The sequence below is a fragment of the Chrysochloris asiatica genome, unplaced genomic scaffold (assembly GCF_000296735.1).
Source record: "Chrysochloris asiatica unplaced genomic scaffold, ChrAsi1.0 scaffold00013, whole genome shotgun sequence".
NCBI classification, from domain to species: Eukaryota; Metazoa; Chordata; class Mammalia; order Afrosoricida; family Chrysochloridae; genus Chrysochloris; species Chrysochloris asiatica.
In genome coordinates this window covers 21,515,961-21,533,347 of record NW_006408531.1, presented here as the reverse complement: position 1 = coordinate 21,533,347, position 17,387 = coordinate 21,515,961, and the positions used below count along the sequence as shown (strand labels likewise).

The 17,387-nt window shown below is 40.2% G+C and overlaps 2 protein-coding genes across 2 annotated transcripts in view; one reads left to right on the top strand and one right to left on the bottom strand.

The window, feature by feature from the left end:
* Positions 1-11,853, bottom strand: part of MED23 (mediator complex subunit 23) — a 60,375-nt gene extending 48,522 nt beyond the window's left edge. Inside the window, exons 1-8 of the mRNA XM_006834725.1 lie at positions 11,806-11,853; positions 11,324-11,355; positions 11,079-11,166; positions 7,325-7,449; positions 5,858-5,969; positions 3,064-3,162; positions 2,265-2,366; positions 1,773-1,842 (exon numbers count right to left, since the gene is read on the bottom strand). Of these exons, the coding sequence (XP_006834788.1) occupies positions 1,773-1,842; positions 2,265-2,366; positions 3,064-3,162; positions 5,858-5,969; positions 7,325-7,449; positions 11,079-11,166; positions 11,324-11,355; positions 11,806-11,853 (676 nt within the window). The remainder of the gene's footprint in view (positions 1-1,772; positions 1,843-2,264; positions 2,367-3,063; positions 3,163-5,857; positions 5,970-7,324; positions 7,450-11,078; positions 11,167-11,323; positions 11,356-11,805) is intronic.
* Positions 11,854-12,072: 219 nt separating this feature from the next.
* Positions 12,073-17,387, top strand: part of ENPP3 (ectonucleotide pyrophosphatase/phosphodiesterase 3) — a 144,908-nt gene continuing 139,593 nt past the window's right edge. The window contains exon 1 of the mRNA XM_006834724.1: positions 12,073-12,168. Within this exon, the coding sequence (XP_006834787.1) occupies positions 12,073-12,168 (96 nt within the window). The remainder of the gene's footprint in view (positions 12,169-17,387) is intronic.

Here is a 17,387-nt window from a genome sequence, read left to right as displayed (position 1 = left end):
GAAACACTGCCCGATCCTGGGCCAACATCACTATTGCTGCCACGCTTGAGTCCATCGATGCTGCCACTTGGCCAATCCATCTCGTTGGGGGGGTCTTCATCTTTTTCTCTGAACCCCCACATTACCAAACATGATATCCTTCTCCAGTGACTGTTCCCTCCTGACAACTTCAATCTTTTCTCCGTTGATAAGAATGTTGTTTATTGGTCCAGTGGTGAGGATTTTTGTTTTCTTGACATTGGGATGTAATCCATACCAGACTTTGCTCTTTGTTCTTCATCAGCAAATGTTTCAAGTCCTCTTCACTTTCAGCAAGCAAGGTTGTATCATCTGCATATCACAGGTTGTTAATGAGTCTTCCTCCAATGCTGATGCCACATTTTTCTTCATGTAACCCAGCTTCTTGGATTATTTGCTTAGCATACAGGCTGAATAAGTATGGTGAAAGAATACAACCTTGTCATACATCTTTCTTAATTTTAAACCATTCAGTGTTCCCATGTTCTTTTCGAACAACTGCCTCCTGGTCCAGGTGCAGATTCCTCATGAGCATAATTAAGTGTTCAGGAATACTCATGCTTCACAATGTTGTCCATAGCTTGTCATAATCCACACAATCGAAGCCTTTGCACAGTCAACAAAGCACAGGTAAACATCTTTCTGATATTCTCTGCTTATAGCCAAGATCCCTCAGACATCAGCAATGATATCCCTCATTCCATGGGGTCTTCTGAATCCGGCTTGAACCTCTTGAAGTTCTTTGTCAATGTATGATAGTAGCCGTTTCTGTATTACCTTTAGCAAAACTTTACTCGCTTGAGATATCAAAGAGATTGTCTGATGATTTCCGCATTCTGTTGGGTCACCTCTCTTTGGAATGGGCACAAATACGATCTCTTCCAATCAGTCGGCCAAATAGTTGTCTTCCAAATTTCTTGGCAGTGATGAGTGAGTGCCTCCTGTACCGCCTTCAATATATCCCACCGAATTTAGAGATCATCTGTACTATGGCCACACAACAACAGCTTTGCTGAGACTTTAGTTACCTAGAGATTCTATGGTGCTTTCCTAGCTGTATTAAAAGGTCCTCCTAATCACCAGAAACAGCACCTTCTAGAACAGTTCTACCTGAAACTCAGACCCAGTCTGGACAGCTACTTTTTCCTTTCTACATAGGTATCTAAGGAGCCCTGGTGGTATGGTGGTTATGTGTTGTGGAGTCGGTTCCAACTCATAGCGACCCTGTACAGGGTTTCCGAGGCTGTAAATCTTTACGGGAGCAGAAAGCCTCATCTTTTTCCTGCAGAACAGCTGGTAGTTTCGAACTGCTGACCTTAAGGTTCACAGCCCGATTCATAACTACTATGCTACCAGAGGGTGGTATAGTGGGTTATAAATTGGGCTGCTAATCACAAGGTCAGAAGTTCGAGTCTACCAGCAGGGAGAAAAATGAGGCTTTCTGTTGCCATAAAGATTTACAGCCTCAGAAACTTTTATATAGAGTCACTATAAGACGGAACTGACACAATGGCACACAATCATCACCACCACCACTAAGCAGGTACCTTAAAAATAAGTGAAAGACTATTGTTAAGCTTCTAGAAAGTTCAGGGTCGCTATGGGTCGGAATCGACTCAATGGCACTTAACAACAACAACAAGAAAGTTATTAAACGGATAGGCCACAGAGACATATATACAATCCTTCATCTTTGTTTAATAGTTAAGATCACTAAAAATCAGTACCATTTAATATATATCAAATTATCCTACCACAAATGGAGTTTATTCTTGCTGTGGGCCTGAAGGTATCCACAAAGTCTGATACTAGATTTCCAAGTAACTAAAAAAAGATAATACACAATAAAATATAAAAATAAAACCAAGAATTATTTACATAAAATGACATAATATATATCTAGTACTATGTTTGGCATGACAACTGATAATTATTCAAAGATAAGTTAGTTCCCTTTTGCTTTCTTTCAAACAATGACTTACCAGATCAGCTTTCTGTGAATTAACTCAAATCATATTACCATATATCCTTAGTAATTTGATGAAGCTGTATGTATTTTATTATATAGCATATGTACTAGCTCAATGGGACAACAGAGAAATAAAAGAAATACCTCATAACAATTTAAAAAATATGTATTATTTAAGGAAAACAATGACTACTTCTTAAAAATCATGTAAAAATAAATTACAATACCTACTTAGGATTAAGTTTCAACTAAAAACTTCAAAAAATAAAAAATTTACCCAGTGTGGAAGTTTCCCCTCAGGATATAGTTTCCTTATCTCAGTGACTGCAAAATAGGCAGGTAATAAGCAGGCATTTCTTTCCAAGATATATGCTATAACCTATGAAAATTAGAATGCAATGTTATTACTCTTGATGAGTTCTGTTTATATGCCCTTTAAATACAACAATAAAACTACTACTAAAATAAACTACAGCCATTATTTCATGGATTCATAGATCTTAAATAGAGTGTAAATTAACTCACTGGTATGTAAAGAATCTCTAAAAATGAAGATTAATAAACAATGGAATGGATTGTTAATGGTTAGTATATAATTTTGAATATACTTTAAAAACTGATAGTCATGAAAGGCGAGCAGTAGACCAGAGTGTTCTTGTAATAGGAGCTACAAAGCATGAAGATCTTTTATGTAGTCCATTGGCTGGTTTAAAATACTTTAATATCTATACTGCTGTTGTAATTATTTGTTAAGTGCCGCTGAATCAATTCCAACTCATAGCAACCCTGTATAGGACTTCCAAAGAATGGCTGGTGAGTTTGAAACTTCAACCCTCATGGTTCAAATGGACTTTATAGTCCAGTGCTTATGCTACAGCACTACACCAGAACTACATTTTCATAATTAAAGTCCATAAATTAGTTTAAAATTCCCTATTGAAAAATTAATAAAAGTGCAATAGCATCTTTAAGAGTACAAATGATTTTATAAAAGAAAAAAATATCTTCCCACACAAACTAAGAGAACTAAACAAAACTACACCTGAAGTTAGAATTGGTGGATTTCAGACATTTACCTCTCTTGCTGCCAGAAGTTGCTGTACAACAGCTGAGCTCACTGTATTAGGAATTGTCAAGATTTTCTCCAAAATCACTTTTAAAAGATCTCGAACACCCTGATATAAGCAGACAGACATATGTTAAGCTAATTAACATCCCCTGTGCTAGATTCCACAAGATAAGGCCCTAATACAGAAAACATGATCTATTTCCTTTGATTGTTATTAGCTGCCAATCATGGTAGGCCCATGCACAATGGGCCGAAACACCTCTCTATCCCATGCGATTTCCATGATCAGCTGCGGACTAGACTATTGTGATCCACAGAATGTTTAGCCGCTGATTTTAGGAGGTAGATTACCAGGCCTTTCTTAGCCTAGAAGCTTTGCTGAAACCAGTTCAGCATCATAGAAACATGCAATCTACCAATGACAGATGGGAAGCGACTGCCTGTGAGGTACACTGGGCAGGAATCGAGCCCAGGTCTCCCAGACAGAAGGCAAGAATTCAACCACTGACTTTCTAGTAATGCTCAACCCAAAGGCTTCAGGATTACCTACTTTAGAAAAGATCACATCGTTAACTTCTGAATCAGAGTTAACACTAAGTCTCTAATGTTAACTCAAAAAAGAAGCCATGTTGTAAATGGAATTCTAACGAATGTTATGTAATGCTGCTGCTGCTGTTGCTACTGCATGTTGTCAAGTCAGTTCCAATTCACAGCGACTGTGAGTAAGATTTCCGAAGCTGTAATTAGGGGAGCAGAAAGTCTCATCTTTCTCCTGTGGAGTAGCCAGTGGATTCAAACTACTGACCCTGAGGTTAGCAACCCAAGGTATCACACACTAACTATGCTACCGGGGATGATATGTTAGATGAATGACCAAAGGCTCAGAAAAGTGAAAATTAAACTTTTTACAATCTTTGTTATTTTTCCAATACAACAAGAAAGCTTAACTTGTGCTGAAGGGCAGAAATAATGAGAAGCTTTAAAAAAGTTGGTGTGAAAATGGGATTAAAAGATAATGGAATTTTTCCATGAACTTTTTGAAGCCCCCTCATATATTTGAATACGACTTGAAAATATTCTGAAAACATAGATATAATAATAATAATAATAATAAACTTCCCGGCAGATGATCCTTTCTGCCCACTCCCTTTGGCATATTTTAACTTCATTGGCCCTGTTCATTTACCACATACCTTAATCTATCAAGCTTATCCAATAAGGCTATTCTGTTAGTGGACTAGCTCTACCTATCCTTTACCAGTTGTGTTACTTCATAGCAGAATCTAACACAGAGAATATCATTCAGTGTGCATTTATTGACTATATATTGTGACCAGTTTTACAAAAGACAGATAAAACATACATGGAAGAAATTCGAAACAATTATAAATCACCATATAAGCAAATGTAAAGGTAAAAACTACATATTAAACTGATAAGAAATTAAAGTATGATAAAGAAAAAACAATTATAAAAAGCTTTTTAGGATTATTTTGTACTAAAAATCATGATTCAAATCAATGATTATCTATTAGTTCATTAACTGTTAAGGCATTTCAGATTTCCAAGAATGCAAGAGATATCAAATACAGTCAGGAACTAGTAATTCTTTCAAAAAGGACAATTAACAAAAGTGACTTCAATGAAGCAGAGGCTTTGTAGCACCAGAGGTGAATGTCTGTTGCAGTTGTGTTGAACAGTCGGAGTACTGAAGGTATTAGTTAAGGCGGGCACAGACCAAGGAAGATCAAAAGTACGTGTCAAGGGGGACTTTGTTCCCTTCATCAGTTGATGCCTATATTCCTTGTTTCCATCTGTTCTTTCATGTATTATATAAATGAGGTCCTCAATATAATAATATCTGTGGCATGACTAAACACACATTGTTTGTGATTCCCCAACTCTTCATAAAAATACATTGTTATTGTTGTTGTCAGGTGCCATCGAGTCGGAACCGACTCATAGCGACCCCATGCACAGCAGAACGAAACAATGTCCGATCCTGGGCCAACCTCACTACCGCCACCACACTTGAGTCCATCAATGATGCCACCTGGCTGATCCATCTCATTGGGGGTCTTCCTCTTTTTCTCTGACCCTCCACCTTACCCAGCATGACATCCTTCTCCAGCGACTGTTCTCTCCGGACAATGTGTCCAAAGTATGAGAGACGAAGCTTAGCCATTCTGGCCTCCAAGGAGCACTCTGGCTGTACTTCTGCCAAAACAGATCTATTGGTTCTTTTGGCAGTCCATGGCACTTTCAGTATTCTCCTTCAACACCACAACTCAAAGGCATCAATTCTTCTACGATCTTCCTTATTCACTGTCCAGCTTTCGCATCCATATGAGGTTATTGAAAATACCATGGCTTGGGTCAGGCGCACCTTAGTTCTCAAGCTGACATCTCTGCTCTTCAATACTTTAAAAAGTTCCTGTGCAGCAGATTTGCCCAATGCAATACGTCGTCTGATCTCTTGACTGCTGCTTCCGCGAGTGTTGATAGTTGATCCAATAAGAATGAAGTCCTTGACAAACTCAATCTCTTCTCCATTGATAAGAATGCTGTTTATTGGTCCAGTGGTGAGGATTTCTGTTTTCTTTACATTGAGTTGTACTTGTATTCTTTAGAGGGAAACAGAAGTTATAAAAGCCACTTTTAAGACACTTTAAGAAATATACAACAACAAAAAATATATTAAAAAGAATGCTTCCACTTCATTTCTTACCTGGAAATAACATACATAAATGGAAATATTAATCATATCTGAAAGAGAACACTTTATAATTAGAGAAAAGTACCTTATAATCTACTCCTCCAATTATTTTCCGAACAAGTTTAAATGTTAATGCCCAAAGCTGTGTTCTTTCCCATTCAAGTGTATCAGAGTTTATCAGGGATTCACAAACCATCCTAGAAAAAAGGAATATACAACCTAACTACAAACAGAATTTTTTTCTGAAAACTACTGTGTTTTTCATGAAAGTACATAATTACGCAAAGATCATTTTAAAACTGTATGCATAACATTTTACATTCTATATCTATATAAAGTTTAAAGATTAAAGATAAAGTTGTTGTAAGCATTGCTGAGTTGATTTCGACTCAGTGACCTTTTATAGCGTTTCCAAGAAACAGCTGGTGAGTTTGAACCGTTGACCTTAAGGTTCAAAGTGACCTTGTGGTCCAGTGCATTATCCTACAGTGCCACACCAGAACTCCACAGTAGAACTAAGTAATACTCAGTATATTTTACTTCAACTAGAAGGAAACCTATCAAAAGCTATTGGTTAATGTCTAGCAAATATCAGTTTGCTGCAGATTGCATATTTCCACGATAGTGCTAAGATTTTCTACTCCTCATGCTTTTCTGAAATGAGACACTGGATGAGGGGGATGCCAATGTTCTTTTCTCTTGCTAGGACTTCTAGTTAAGGTAATAAAGGTGATATGGCTTCTGTGCAGCCCTCTTTGGAATATCTGATTTTGGTATCTAGCATGCTGTGAAAAAGTCCAGGACACATGGAGAAGCACGTGTAGTTTCTAATTGATAGCTCAGCCATCAACCACCAGACGTCTGAGCAGTTAAGTCTTCATCGTAACTCCAGCAGGCACTGTCTCAATGCAACCAAGAAGTGATCCTAACAAGAAACTGTCTGCTAAATCCAGTCAACCACCATAACCATTAGAGATAGTAATAAAGTAGTTAAGTGTTAGAAACCAGGAAGCAGTGATAATTCATCATGTAGCTGAAGTAACTGAACAAGCTCACCAAAGTGAGTGATCTCAGTCCCTCAACTGAAAGGTAGATCCTATCTGGTCTTAAACTTACACCTGTGCAACACTTCACATCTATTTGGGCAGCCTGGACCACTCATGCTGATCAGGAAGATAGAATCAGGGCTAGGAATACTCTGCTCTCTCCTCACCCTCTCAGCTGGCTTCTGCCAGTAACAGCAGCGGCAGCAGAGACAAAGACCAATGGAAGCAAGCTTCCGTAGGGTTTTAATATTGTGTTTGTATAACTCCAAATCCTATTTTAAAGAACATACCATGGATATAAGTGATGCGTACATGTATACAATTCTAAGAATATTGCATTCTAGAAACTGAAACCTCTAAAACCTAAGCTGTTATGAAGAATTATCTGATGAGCCTACACTTCCTTCATCATTTCTTTTTTCTTTTATTACAGCTACCTCAACCCGTTTTTCAACATTAATATAAAGGAAAGTTTTTTAGATTGCTTAGATCCACCAAAAACATACCTGGGTGGAAGAAGACCAGTTTCAACTGCCATAGCTAAGCAGTCATAAAGAAAAGAAATTCTTTTAGGACTATGCTGGCCGTGAATGAATTTAACAACCCACTGGATACACTGCTCATGAGATTCCTGAAAAATGAGAAAGTGATTATATTTAGTATCTAATACTACTTTTTAATTCAACAAATGGTTAATACTATACCTGAAAACACATAAAGACTATAAATGAAATGCCTATCATAAGAACCAGTGGGTGAAAATTTAAAAAGGCAAAATGAAAAAAATTCAGATTTAATATTTTAGTCTAGTTGAGAAGATCACCAGCAAGACGGATTGGCAAAGTGGCAGCATCGATGGGCTCAAGCGTGGCAACGATAGTGAGGTTGGCCCAGGATTGGGCAGTGTTTCATTCTGCTGTGCATAAGGTTGCTATGAGTGGGCACTGACTCGATGGCACCTAACACCAACAACAACAACAATAATAAACACACACTCTTACTATTGTATAAATTAAAACTGCACCATTTTTATTATGTGGGACCTTGGGACTCATAAGGAGTGAAATTTTTACTATCATATTTACAGTCAATTGAAAATGATAAAATTGTGTTAAATGAATAAGCTGAAAGAAACTGCAGTACATTTACTTTCTTAAAAGTTCCTTCTTTTTTTAAAAAAATTATGCTATTTTCTTGGATGGCAATGGAGTTTGTTAGAACATTTCTAAAGGGCAAAATATACCATTGGAAAAGTACATAGGAAGCTAAAGTAAAGTTCTCTAGAATGGAAGAAAAATTGCTTTTCATGTCAAAAATTGTAAAAACCCATATAATGGATGACAGTCAAACCCAAAATCCAAACCAACAGTCACTGAGTCGATTCCAACTCACAGCGACTCTACATAGGGTTTCCAAGGCTGTCATTTTTGTTGTTACATGCAGCCAAGTGGTTCCGACTCACAGCAACCCTGTATAGGGTTTCCGAGGCTATCAATCTTCAAGAGAGCAGAATAGGAGCAAAAAGTCTCATCTTCCTCCTGAGGAGCAGCAGGTGGGTTTTTAAATTGCTAACCGTGTAGATAGTAGTACAGTGCTTATCCTACAATACCACCAGGGCCCCAAACAGATGAGAATGCCTATCTGCAAATAACACTTTTAAAAACTGCTACCTAGAAATGAAGCTCTGGTAGCTTAGTGGTTACGAATCAGGCTGCGAACCTTAAAGTCAGCAGTTTGAAACTACCTCCTGTTCCGTGGAATGAGGCTTTCTGCTCCCGTAAAGAGTTACAGCCTCGGAAACTCTGAACAGGGTCGCTATGAATCAGAACTGACTCCACGGCACATAACCACCACTACCAAGCTGTAACTTAATTAGCAATACCAATAAAATCTGTATGAGCAGAAGATGGTGGTATTCTGTGAAGGGGAAGAATTTGAATGCGGGCAGCAGCAGGAAATGATTTTTCAGTAAATAAAGACCTATGTTACAGAAGGATGAAACTTGATGCCTTTTGAACACATCAACATTCTGGTTGCAAATTTGATTTTCTAGATAACTTGAAATGAAAGAAGCGATCTTAATGGCAGATATTTTGCCAATGGAGATAATGATCTATCCAAGATTAGTGTATCAGCCTCATGAGAATTTAGGGTGATTCTAATCCATAAGAACTTAATCATTTACAAATTGAATGGCATGTCAAAGTTCTCAATCTACCTCAAAACCTTATCTGCCCAGATCATTATCTGTCTACTGGGATGCTCCCAAGAAGAGCCTATACATCCTGCACTGATTTCAAAACAATGATCTACTTCTGACTTCTTTAGAATGCACATTTCTTAAAAACAAATAGCCATATATTAACTCATAGAACGCTTAATGAATTAATTTAAAATGTTGAAAAGATGTCTAACTTCACTCAGAGAACTGAAAAATATGACTATATTAAGATAAAACATGTCAGTTCTCAGTTTTGCAAAGATCAAGTTTATTAACACTGCTATGGCTATGAGGAAAACAGACACTGCTATGGAGTGAACAGTATACACCAAACCATGTACCAGAGTGCTAACCTCTACAGCTATGGATGCAATCCTGTGTGGGAACAGGTTTTCTGTTAGAGGGTTTGCTCTATTTTGTTAATGAGGCCATATCAGTGTTATTGTTGTTGTTGTTGTTAAGCATTGTCAAGTTGGTTCCAATTTCTAGTGAACCTGGATAGAGTTCCAAGAAGCGTCTGGTAAGTTTGAATGACCAACCCTGTAGTTCAAACTGACCTTGTGATCCAGTGCTGATTACACAGAGCCACACCAGGACCCCGTATCAGTGTTGGGCATGTCATAAACCTAATGACTTTGATATATAAAAAGAACAAGACAGATACAGAGACATGCAAGCAAAATAGGGAAAGACAGATAACACATGGAGATGTCCAGTAGCTGAAGAATGCCAAGGCTAAGGAAGATGAGTTGAGCACCTTCCTCTAGAGTTGGTACCCTCGATCTGGCCCTCCTCCCTCTTCAACTGTGAAAAACTGAACTTCTGCATTTAGAGCCTTGCATTCCACCACTCGTCTGTCAGTCTGTCACATTGTGGTGTCTTGCGTGTTGCTGTGATGCTCAAAGCTTGCCACCAGTATTGTATTGTAAATACCAGCAGTACCACCCATGGTTGACAGGTTTCAGTAGAGCGTCCAGACTAAGACAGACTACAAAGAAGAGGCGGACACTGCTGAATGGCTACTCACTGAAAACCTTCTGAGTAGCTGCAGAACACTGTCAGTGTGCCAGGCTCTCCTCACCCAAAGGTCAGCCAGATATGTAGCATAAGACAGACACTCTTATATATTGCTAAGCCCATTGCTGTAGACTCCATAGGACAGGAGAACTGCCCCACAGGGTTTCCAAAAAGATGTAGCTCTTTATGGAAGCAGACTGCCACATCTTTCTCCTGTGGAGCAACTGGTGGGTTTGAACTACTGACCTTTTGACCAGTGTTCCACATACATTGCTAATGGATATAAACTGGTATAAACTAAGGAGTCCTGGTGTGGTGCTGAGGGTTAATGCACTGGACTACAAAATCAATTTGAACTGCAAGGTCAATGGTTCAAGCTCACCAGTCACTCTCTGGAAACCTTATACAGGGTCTCTATGGGTCGGAAATGACTCGCCGGCACTTAACAACATCCTCAAACTGTATAGAACACTACTTGATAATTTCTATGAAAAATTATAAACAGATGTAACCTTTGTTGTTGCTGCTAAGTGTCAATGAGTCAGTTTTAACTTATAGCGACCCTGAACAGGGTTTCCAAGGAGTGGCTGGTGGGTTTGAGCCACTGACCTTGTGGTAAGCAGTCCAGTGCTTATCATACAGAGCCATACCAGGACTCTCATATAACCTTTAACCCAGCAACACTATTTCCAGAAATTTATTGTTATTTTCGGTGCATACTATCATTCATTCTGAACCAAAAAACACCAAACCACAGCCACTGAGTCAGATGCAACACATAGCAACCCTATATAGGGTTTCCGTGACTGAAAATATTTATGGGAGTGGACAGCCTCATCTTTTTTCCTTGGAACAGCTGGTAGATTTGAACTACCAACTTGTGGTTATCTCTTTTTAATGATGACAATTTTATTTCTTCATTTCTGGAAAAAAAAACTTAATAGTAGTCACATCAAAGAAAGTGTTGTAAAAAAGAGCCCCAAATCATCAGCTAAATCTATGAGAGAAGATGTACTGCTCACCTGTGAAAGACCAGCCCAAAACTGTCTGAAGGCCCCCAAACAGCTGATAAGTTTTGTTTTTTCATCTTCAGGGGTATCCATAAACATGCTAAAATACAAACAAACCGCCGCAAATTACATTTGCCACTAGCTTTCAAAAGGCAATTCAACATAACCAGCACAATGTGATAAACTCCCCTTTCCCATGAAAAAATCTAAAGTACCCTCAGTTAAAAAGATAAAAATCTCCCATTCATTACACTCACCCAGGGAATGCTTCTTCTATAATTTCCGTTTTCTGTAAAAACAAACAAACAAAAACCACGTAAACGCGTATAAAATGAGAGGTGGTGTTTCCCCAATGTCATGTTAAGTGCCGTGGAGTCGGTTCCAACTCACAGCGATTCTGTACATATTTCCAAGGAGCGGGGTGAGTTTGAAACGCCGATCTTGTGGTTAGCAGTACAGAGCTTATCCAAGAAGCTCCACACCATGACTCCAACGACAAAGTGCAAGTCATATTATTAATCAGCCACACACAGAAACTACGCTTGTGTGGCCTACAAGAAGCCTGTGGATTTCAAAGGAGACCCTGAATCTGGCAACAGTTTTAGAATCACTAAGCCCTGTCCACATACACTCGTGTCATAACAAAGGAGGACGAAGGGGCTGCCCAGGCCGAGTTAATTGATCCACTGTCTCTGGTTCTTCCGTGGCGTCGCCCTGGATCCCAAGTAGTTCCACTCACCACCACATCCTCAAAAATGCTCTGCAGTTGTGTCTCCATCTGCACCATCTACCTCCCTTTCTGGGAGGTCCCGGCGCGACCCGGGTCAGGCCCGAGCTCCAGGATCTGAAAACCCGAGGGGCGGAGACGCGCAGAGGAAACTGCAGTTCACTGGGGTCGCTTTCCTCTCCAAGCGTAGAGCTGGCAAAGTACCCTCCAGGTCCCTACAAACAATTGTAGCCTTCCGGAAGCCCGGAAAGGCTGGGTGCGCCGCGATTACAGTACCCCATGAAACCCGGAAGCCCTCCAGATCGTTCCGCATGTGGAGCAGGACGATCCGCGAAACGTGGACTAGCGCGCCCTCAAGCGGAACCTGGAGCCCAAGTCGCCTGAAAGCGTCAAGTGCTGGAATGGAGTTGCTTCCTCGTTAGGACTGATGGGTTTGCAGATGGGCATTAAAAAAACACGTCCTGCCACCGCCAGGGCCAACCTGATGGCGGTGAGCTGCTGGCTTTCTGCAACTCCATCAGCAGCCTGGAGCCTTGAGCTGAAGCCACACTTTCTTGATGACACGGACCAAATCTAAAACTACGGTAGCCTGCGTGGCTTAGCACAGTACCAGACACTTAGAAGGCCTGCAATAAAGAAATAAATGCATCGCAACTGAATTTTAATTAGAACCGTTGAATAATAATATCTACTTGTTTAGTTAATAATATTTACCATTTTTGAGTGCTTGTACTTGTCAGCTGCTCCTCGGAAGCCCTATGCAGGGTCTCTATGAGTCGGAGTTCACTTAACAGCGCTTAACAATAACACAAAAACCTGAACTTTGGTAGCGTAATGGGTTGTGTCAGGATGCTAAATGCAAGGTCAGGAGTTCAAATTCACCAGCATCTCTGTGGGATAAAGAAGCGGTTTTCTGCTATCTTAAAGTCGCTGTGAGCCAGAATCCACTCCTCGGCACACCACCACAATGTTTTAAGAAACTCTGATGTCGCTGTGAATTAGGTGTTGACAGCTCAAACTCACCAGTCATTCCACAGGAGAAAGACAAGTCTGTCTGCTCCTTTAAGGATGTACAATCTTGGAAACTCTGTATAGAGAGGCTGAGTCAGAATTGCCTGGATGGCAAAGGTACAAATCGGATATAACTTTTTTGTGACAATAGGAGTTGAGAAGGATGGTAAAGAGACGGCTGGTCCACTGGCATGAGGCAGTAGATGCTAAGTGTACTGAGTGGTGTGTCACTTGTAGCCTCTCAACCATCACTTTTAAGCCTTACACATTTTTGAAAGTGTGCCCAACTCCTCTTAAGATGACCTAGGTGTCTCTTTTTTCTCCTCATATAATAATGTGCATACTGTTGTAGGACTTCACTATGGTATATTTATCCACTATCTACTCTATGTCAGGCATGTTTGTTGTTAGGTGCCATCGAGTCAGCTCTGATTCATAGCCTCCCTGTGCACAACAGAATGAAACCCTGCGTGGTCCTGTACCACATTCACAGCTGGTACATTTGAAACCATTGTGCTCTGATAGCGTAGTGGTTATGAATCGGGCTGCGAACCTCAGGGACAGCAGTTCGAAACTGCCAGCTGTTCTGCCGGAGAAAGATAAGGCTTTCTGCTCCCGTAAAGATTTACAGCCTCGGTAACCCTGTACAGGGTTGCTATGAGTAGGAACCGACTCCACAGCACATAACAACATAAACAACAATCCATCACATTGGAGATCTTCCTCTTTTTCACGGACCCTCCAGTTTACCAAGCATAATGTCCTTCTCCAGAGACTGGTCTCTTCTGATACCATGTCCAAAGTATGAGAGACAAGTCTGGCCAACCTGGCTTCTAAGGAGCATTCTGCCTGTACTTCTTCCAAGATATATTTGTTTGTTCTTCTGACAGTCCTTGGTAACTTTAATATTTTTCTCCAACATCATAATTCAAATTCATGGAATCTTCTACAGTGTTCCTTATTCATTGCCCAGCTTTCACATGCATATAAGGTAAATGAAAATGCCATGGGTTAGGTCAGGCACACCTTAGTCCTCAAAAGGATACCTTTGCTCTTGAACACTTAAAAGATGTCTTCTGCCACAGATTTGCCCAATACAATACATCATTTGATTTCCTGACTCGTGGATACAAGCAAACTGAAGTCTCTGTCAGACATTCATTATTGTTAAGTGTCTTTGAGTCGGTTCTGACTCATAGAAACCCTGCATAGGGTTTATGAAGAGCAGCTGGTTTATGAGGAACCGCTTTTCTTGCAGTTCAAACCGACTTATCCCACACCACGACTCGTTGTCAGGCATAGCATATAGGTATTTCATAAGCTCTATTGCAGTCATTCCATCATCTGTCAGTTTGTCATACTGCAGTCACTTCCTGTTGCTGGGATGTTGAAAGCTGTGCCAACAGTATTTAAAACATCAACAATCTCACCCATGCTGGACAGCTTTCAGAGAGCTTCCAGACTCAGAGATTAGAAAGAAAAGCCTGGCAATCTGCTTCTAAAAATTAGCCAGTGAGACTGAGTAAAAGAGGAGAAAGAATGTGAAGATATTGACTGTCTTATGAATGGTTTCCTTTGCTTACTTCTGTTAAATAGACACTTGAGTGGGATAGAAAGGAATATGGGGAAATATGATTACGGAAAGCCTGTAAACCTGTCTTCAGCCCTAGCTGATTGGAATACCTAAAAGGGGTTCTAGAATTTGTCCAGTGAAATAGCCTTCCTGCGGAGCCTTTGTAGTCTATAGGACCTTAAGTAGAATCCTGAGCCCCATCCAGAGCCCTCTGAGATGGGACATTTCTACTTAAAAGGACAAGCACACCAGCCTAGAGCAGCTAGAGGAACAGAAGATAATTCTTGAAAGAAAGACCAGCAGGAAAATTCAAAAAACAAAAATGGTAGTCTGATTGATTACTACAAGAACAAGCAAGTTGTTCACTGGGGAGCCATCAAGGCAAGCAATCAAGTTCCTTCAAGACCAATCCCCCACCAAGACTGAAATGCAAAGGGAACACATGAGTTTTCTGGGGACCACATTGGTCTCCTGGTGAGTGGAAGAGGGGGAAAGGTGCCAACGAAGATATGGGCTAAGTTCGACCAAGTTCCATAGACTCCCGTTGACCTGGAGATGAGAGCGTGAAGAGGAGCGGTTGGCTGGTCGGAAGTGTGGTGAGACCTGTGGACTCCTGAGCCCAGGGACAAGGACATAGCCACAGAGGGCTGGAGTTGAGATCTAAGTGCCCAGCTGATATGAAGGGAGAGGAGATGTACAAGAACACTCAAACTTGTAGACAATACCCATTTGACCTGGCTTCAGTGGTTTGATGATCTGAACTCGACCAGAGGAAGCTAAAAGAAAAAAGAAAAAGATAATCTTTTTTTTCTTTGATTAAGGAAACAAGTGTAAATTGCTACAATTTGATGAACTTGGCCTATGCTTATGGATGTAGTAGCTCAAAATACCAACTGAGAGGGAAGGAGTCTTAACATCCAAAATCAATCTTATCGCCTCTGTATATAGGGTTGATAGAGATGGACAACTTAGACATTGGCTACCTAAAATGGGAAAGGCTATAAAGACATGAAGTGACTGGCTTACAAGTCTTCAAGAAGGAGTTTAGTTTCAGAGTGTGGGGGGGGAAGGTAGAGTCCCTACTGAATAGTTTTCATCTTGTCTAGATGGGTCTGGTTAAAAGAGATGGGGATAAAATTCTTATGATTCAATAATGAATAATTGTTATCATGACTAATTGCGATTGTCACAATTGTAAAAGTAGAAGTTTTGTAACAAAAACATGGGATTGGTTAATCTTACAGTACAGTAACATACAACCCTAGAACCACCAAAGGAGAAGAGCATGAGCAGAATGTGGGACCCTATCCATAGAACCAGCGACACCAGAGACGGAAACAGAGATGAGAGCATGGAGAGAGAGCAGCTGAGGACTCAAGACTCATGGCAACAGAACGGCTGGGTGCTGGCAGCCAGGTGCTGGTGACAGGGGCAGGCTTGCAGAATGTGTCCTTTGATTGTTTAAATGAATATCTATTCCTCAGTGTTTTTGTGTACATCTCCCGCCACCAAAAAATAAATAGAAGGAATGGAAACAAATACTGTTGAATTGTGATGCACAGAAGAGATTGTAATCATGGCAATGAAACGATGAGTGTAAAACTGATGTTCACCCATGTAAACTAATCACTCAATTCACAATAAAAACGTAAAAAAACAAAGCCAGTGAGAATTGCGTGGATCACAAAGGAACTTTGTCCAGCTCTCTTGCTTTGGACACATCATCAGGAGCAATCTGTCACTAGAGAAGGTCATCCTGTTCGGTGACGTAGAGGGCCAACAAGGGTGTGGGAATCCCTGCTGAGGTGGATTGGCACACTAACTGGAACAATCTATTTGAATATGCTGGGATTGTGAGGATGATGCAGGACTAGACAGCAGTTTGTTCTGCGGTGTACAAGGTCACCATGAGTCCCAGTCGACTTGGCAGAAACTAACAGTACCATTATAGTCATTATGCAAGCTGGGAGGATGACCTATTACTAAAACCCAGGCCCTCTAACAATCTGTTTCTCTTCTCTCTGTGCTAAACAGATTATCTGTATTCTTGATTATCTTTAATCAGATTTTAGTTCTAACATGGGTTTCACCTAACACCGGGCATATTTCTAAGCATCCTCTCCATGCTGTTGAAATCATTGCATTTCCATCAAATGCCAACTAATTTTAATATTGACCAAAAAACAAGGTTCAAGGTTATCCAGTCTGATAGGACTTCAAAAAGTTCATGGAAAGACTGAATGAAAAGATAACGTTTCCATTAACGTTTCAAGCCCTCCCATCTATGTCAGAGTAGAGCTGTGCTCATTAGGGTTTATCAATGGAGTTGTTTCTGAAGTAGATAACCAGGCCTTTGTCCTGAGGTTCTTAGGGTGGACTCAGCTTCCTAACAATTGATGAGCAGCAAAGCACCTGAACCGCATCATCCAGAGACTCCAACTTTGTTGTTGACCCAGAAAATTAGAACGTCCAAGTAGTCAGCACAGAGTAACATGTTTGCCATAACCAAAGCAATTAATTTTTATCATGCTTGCTAATACTCCATTCAGTGACTAAAATTGACTCCATTTCCACACCTTCCTAATGTATTTTCCGCAATACAGTTTTTCAGACTTTAAATGTAAAGATTCATGACTGTTGACAAAGGTTCACACTAGTGCAATTACTACTTCAGTCAATATATAGACTATCTCTAACACCTTAGAAAATGCCTGATACAAAAAAAAACGGGGGAGTAGTTAATCTTACAGTCCAGAAACAAAGGACCCTAGGACCATCAAGGGTGAAGAGCACAAGTGGAAGGCAAGACCTTATGCAGCGAAGCAGCAATACCAGAGATGGAGGACGAGATGGGAACATGGAGAGAGGGAGCAGCTGAGAACTCTAGATTCATGGGAAGAGAGGGACTAAGAGATGGTGGCCAGGAGGCAGACTTGCAGAATATGCTTTTTGGTGGTATCAATTATTACGTATGCCTGAGTGATTGAAAAGACAAAAAAAAAAAAAAAAA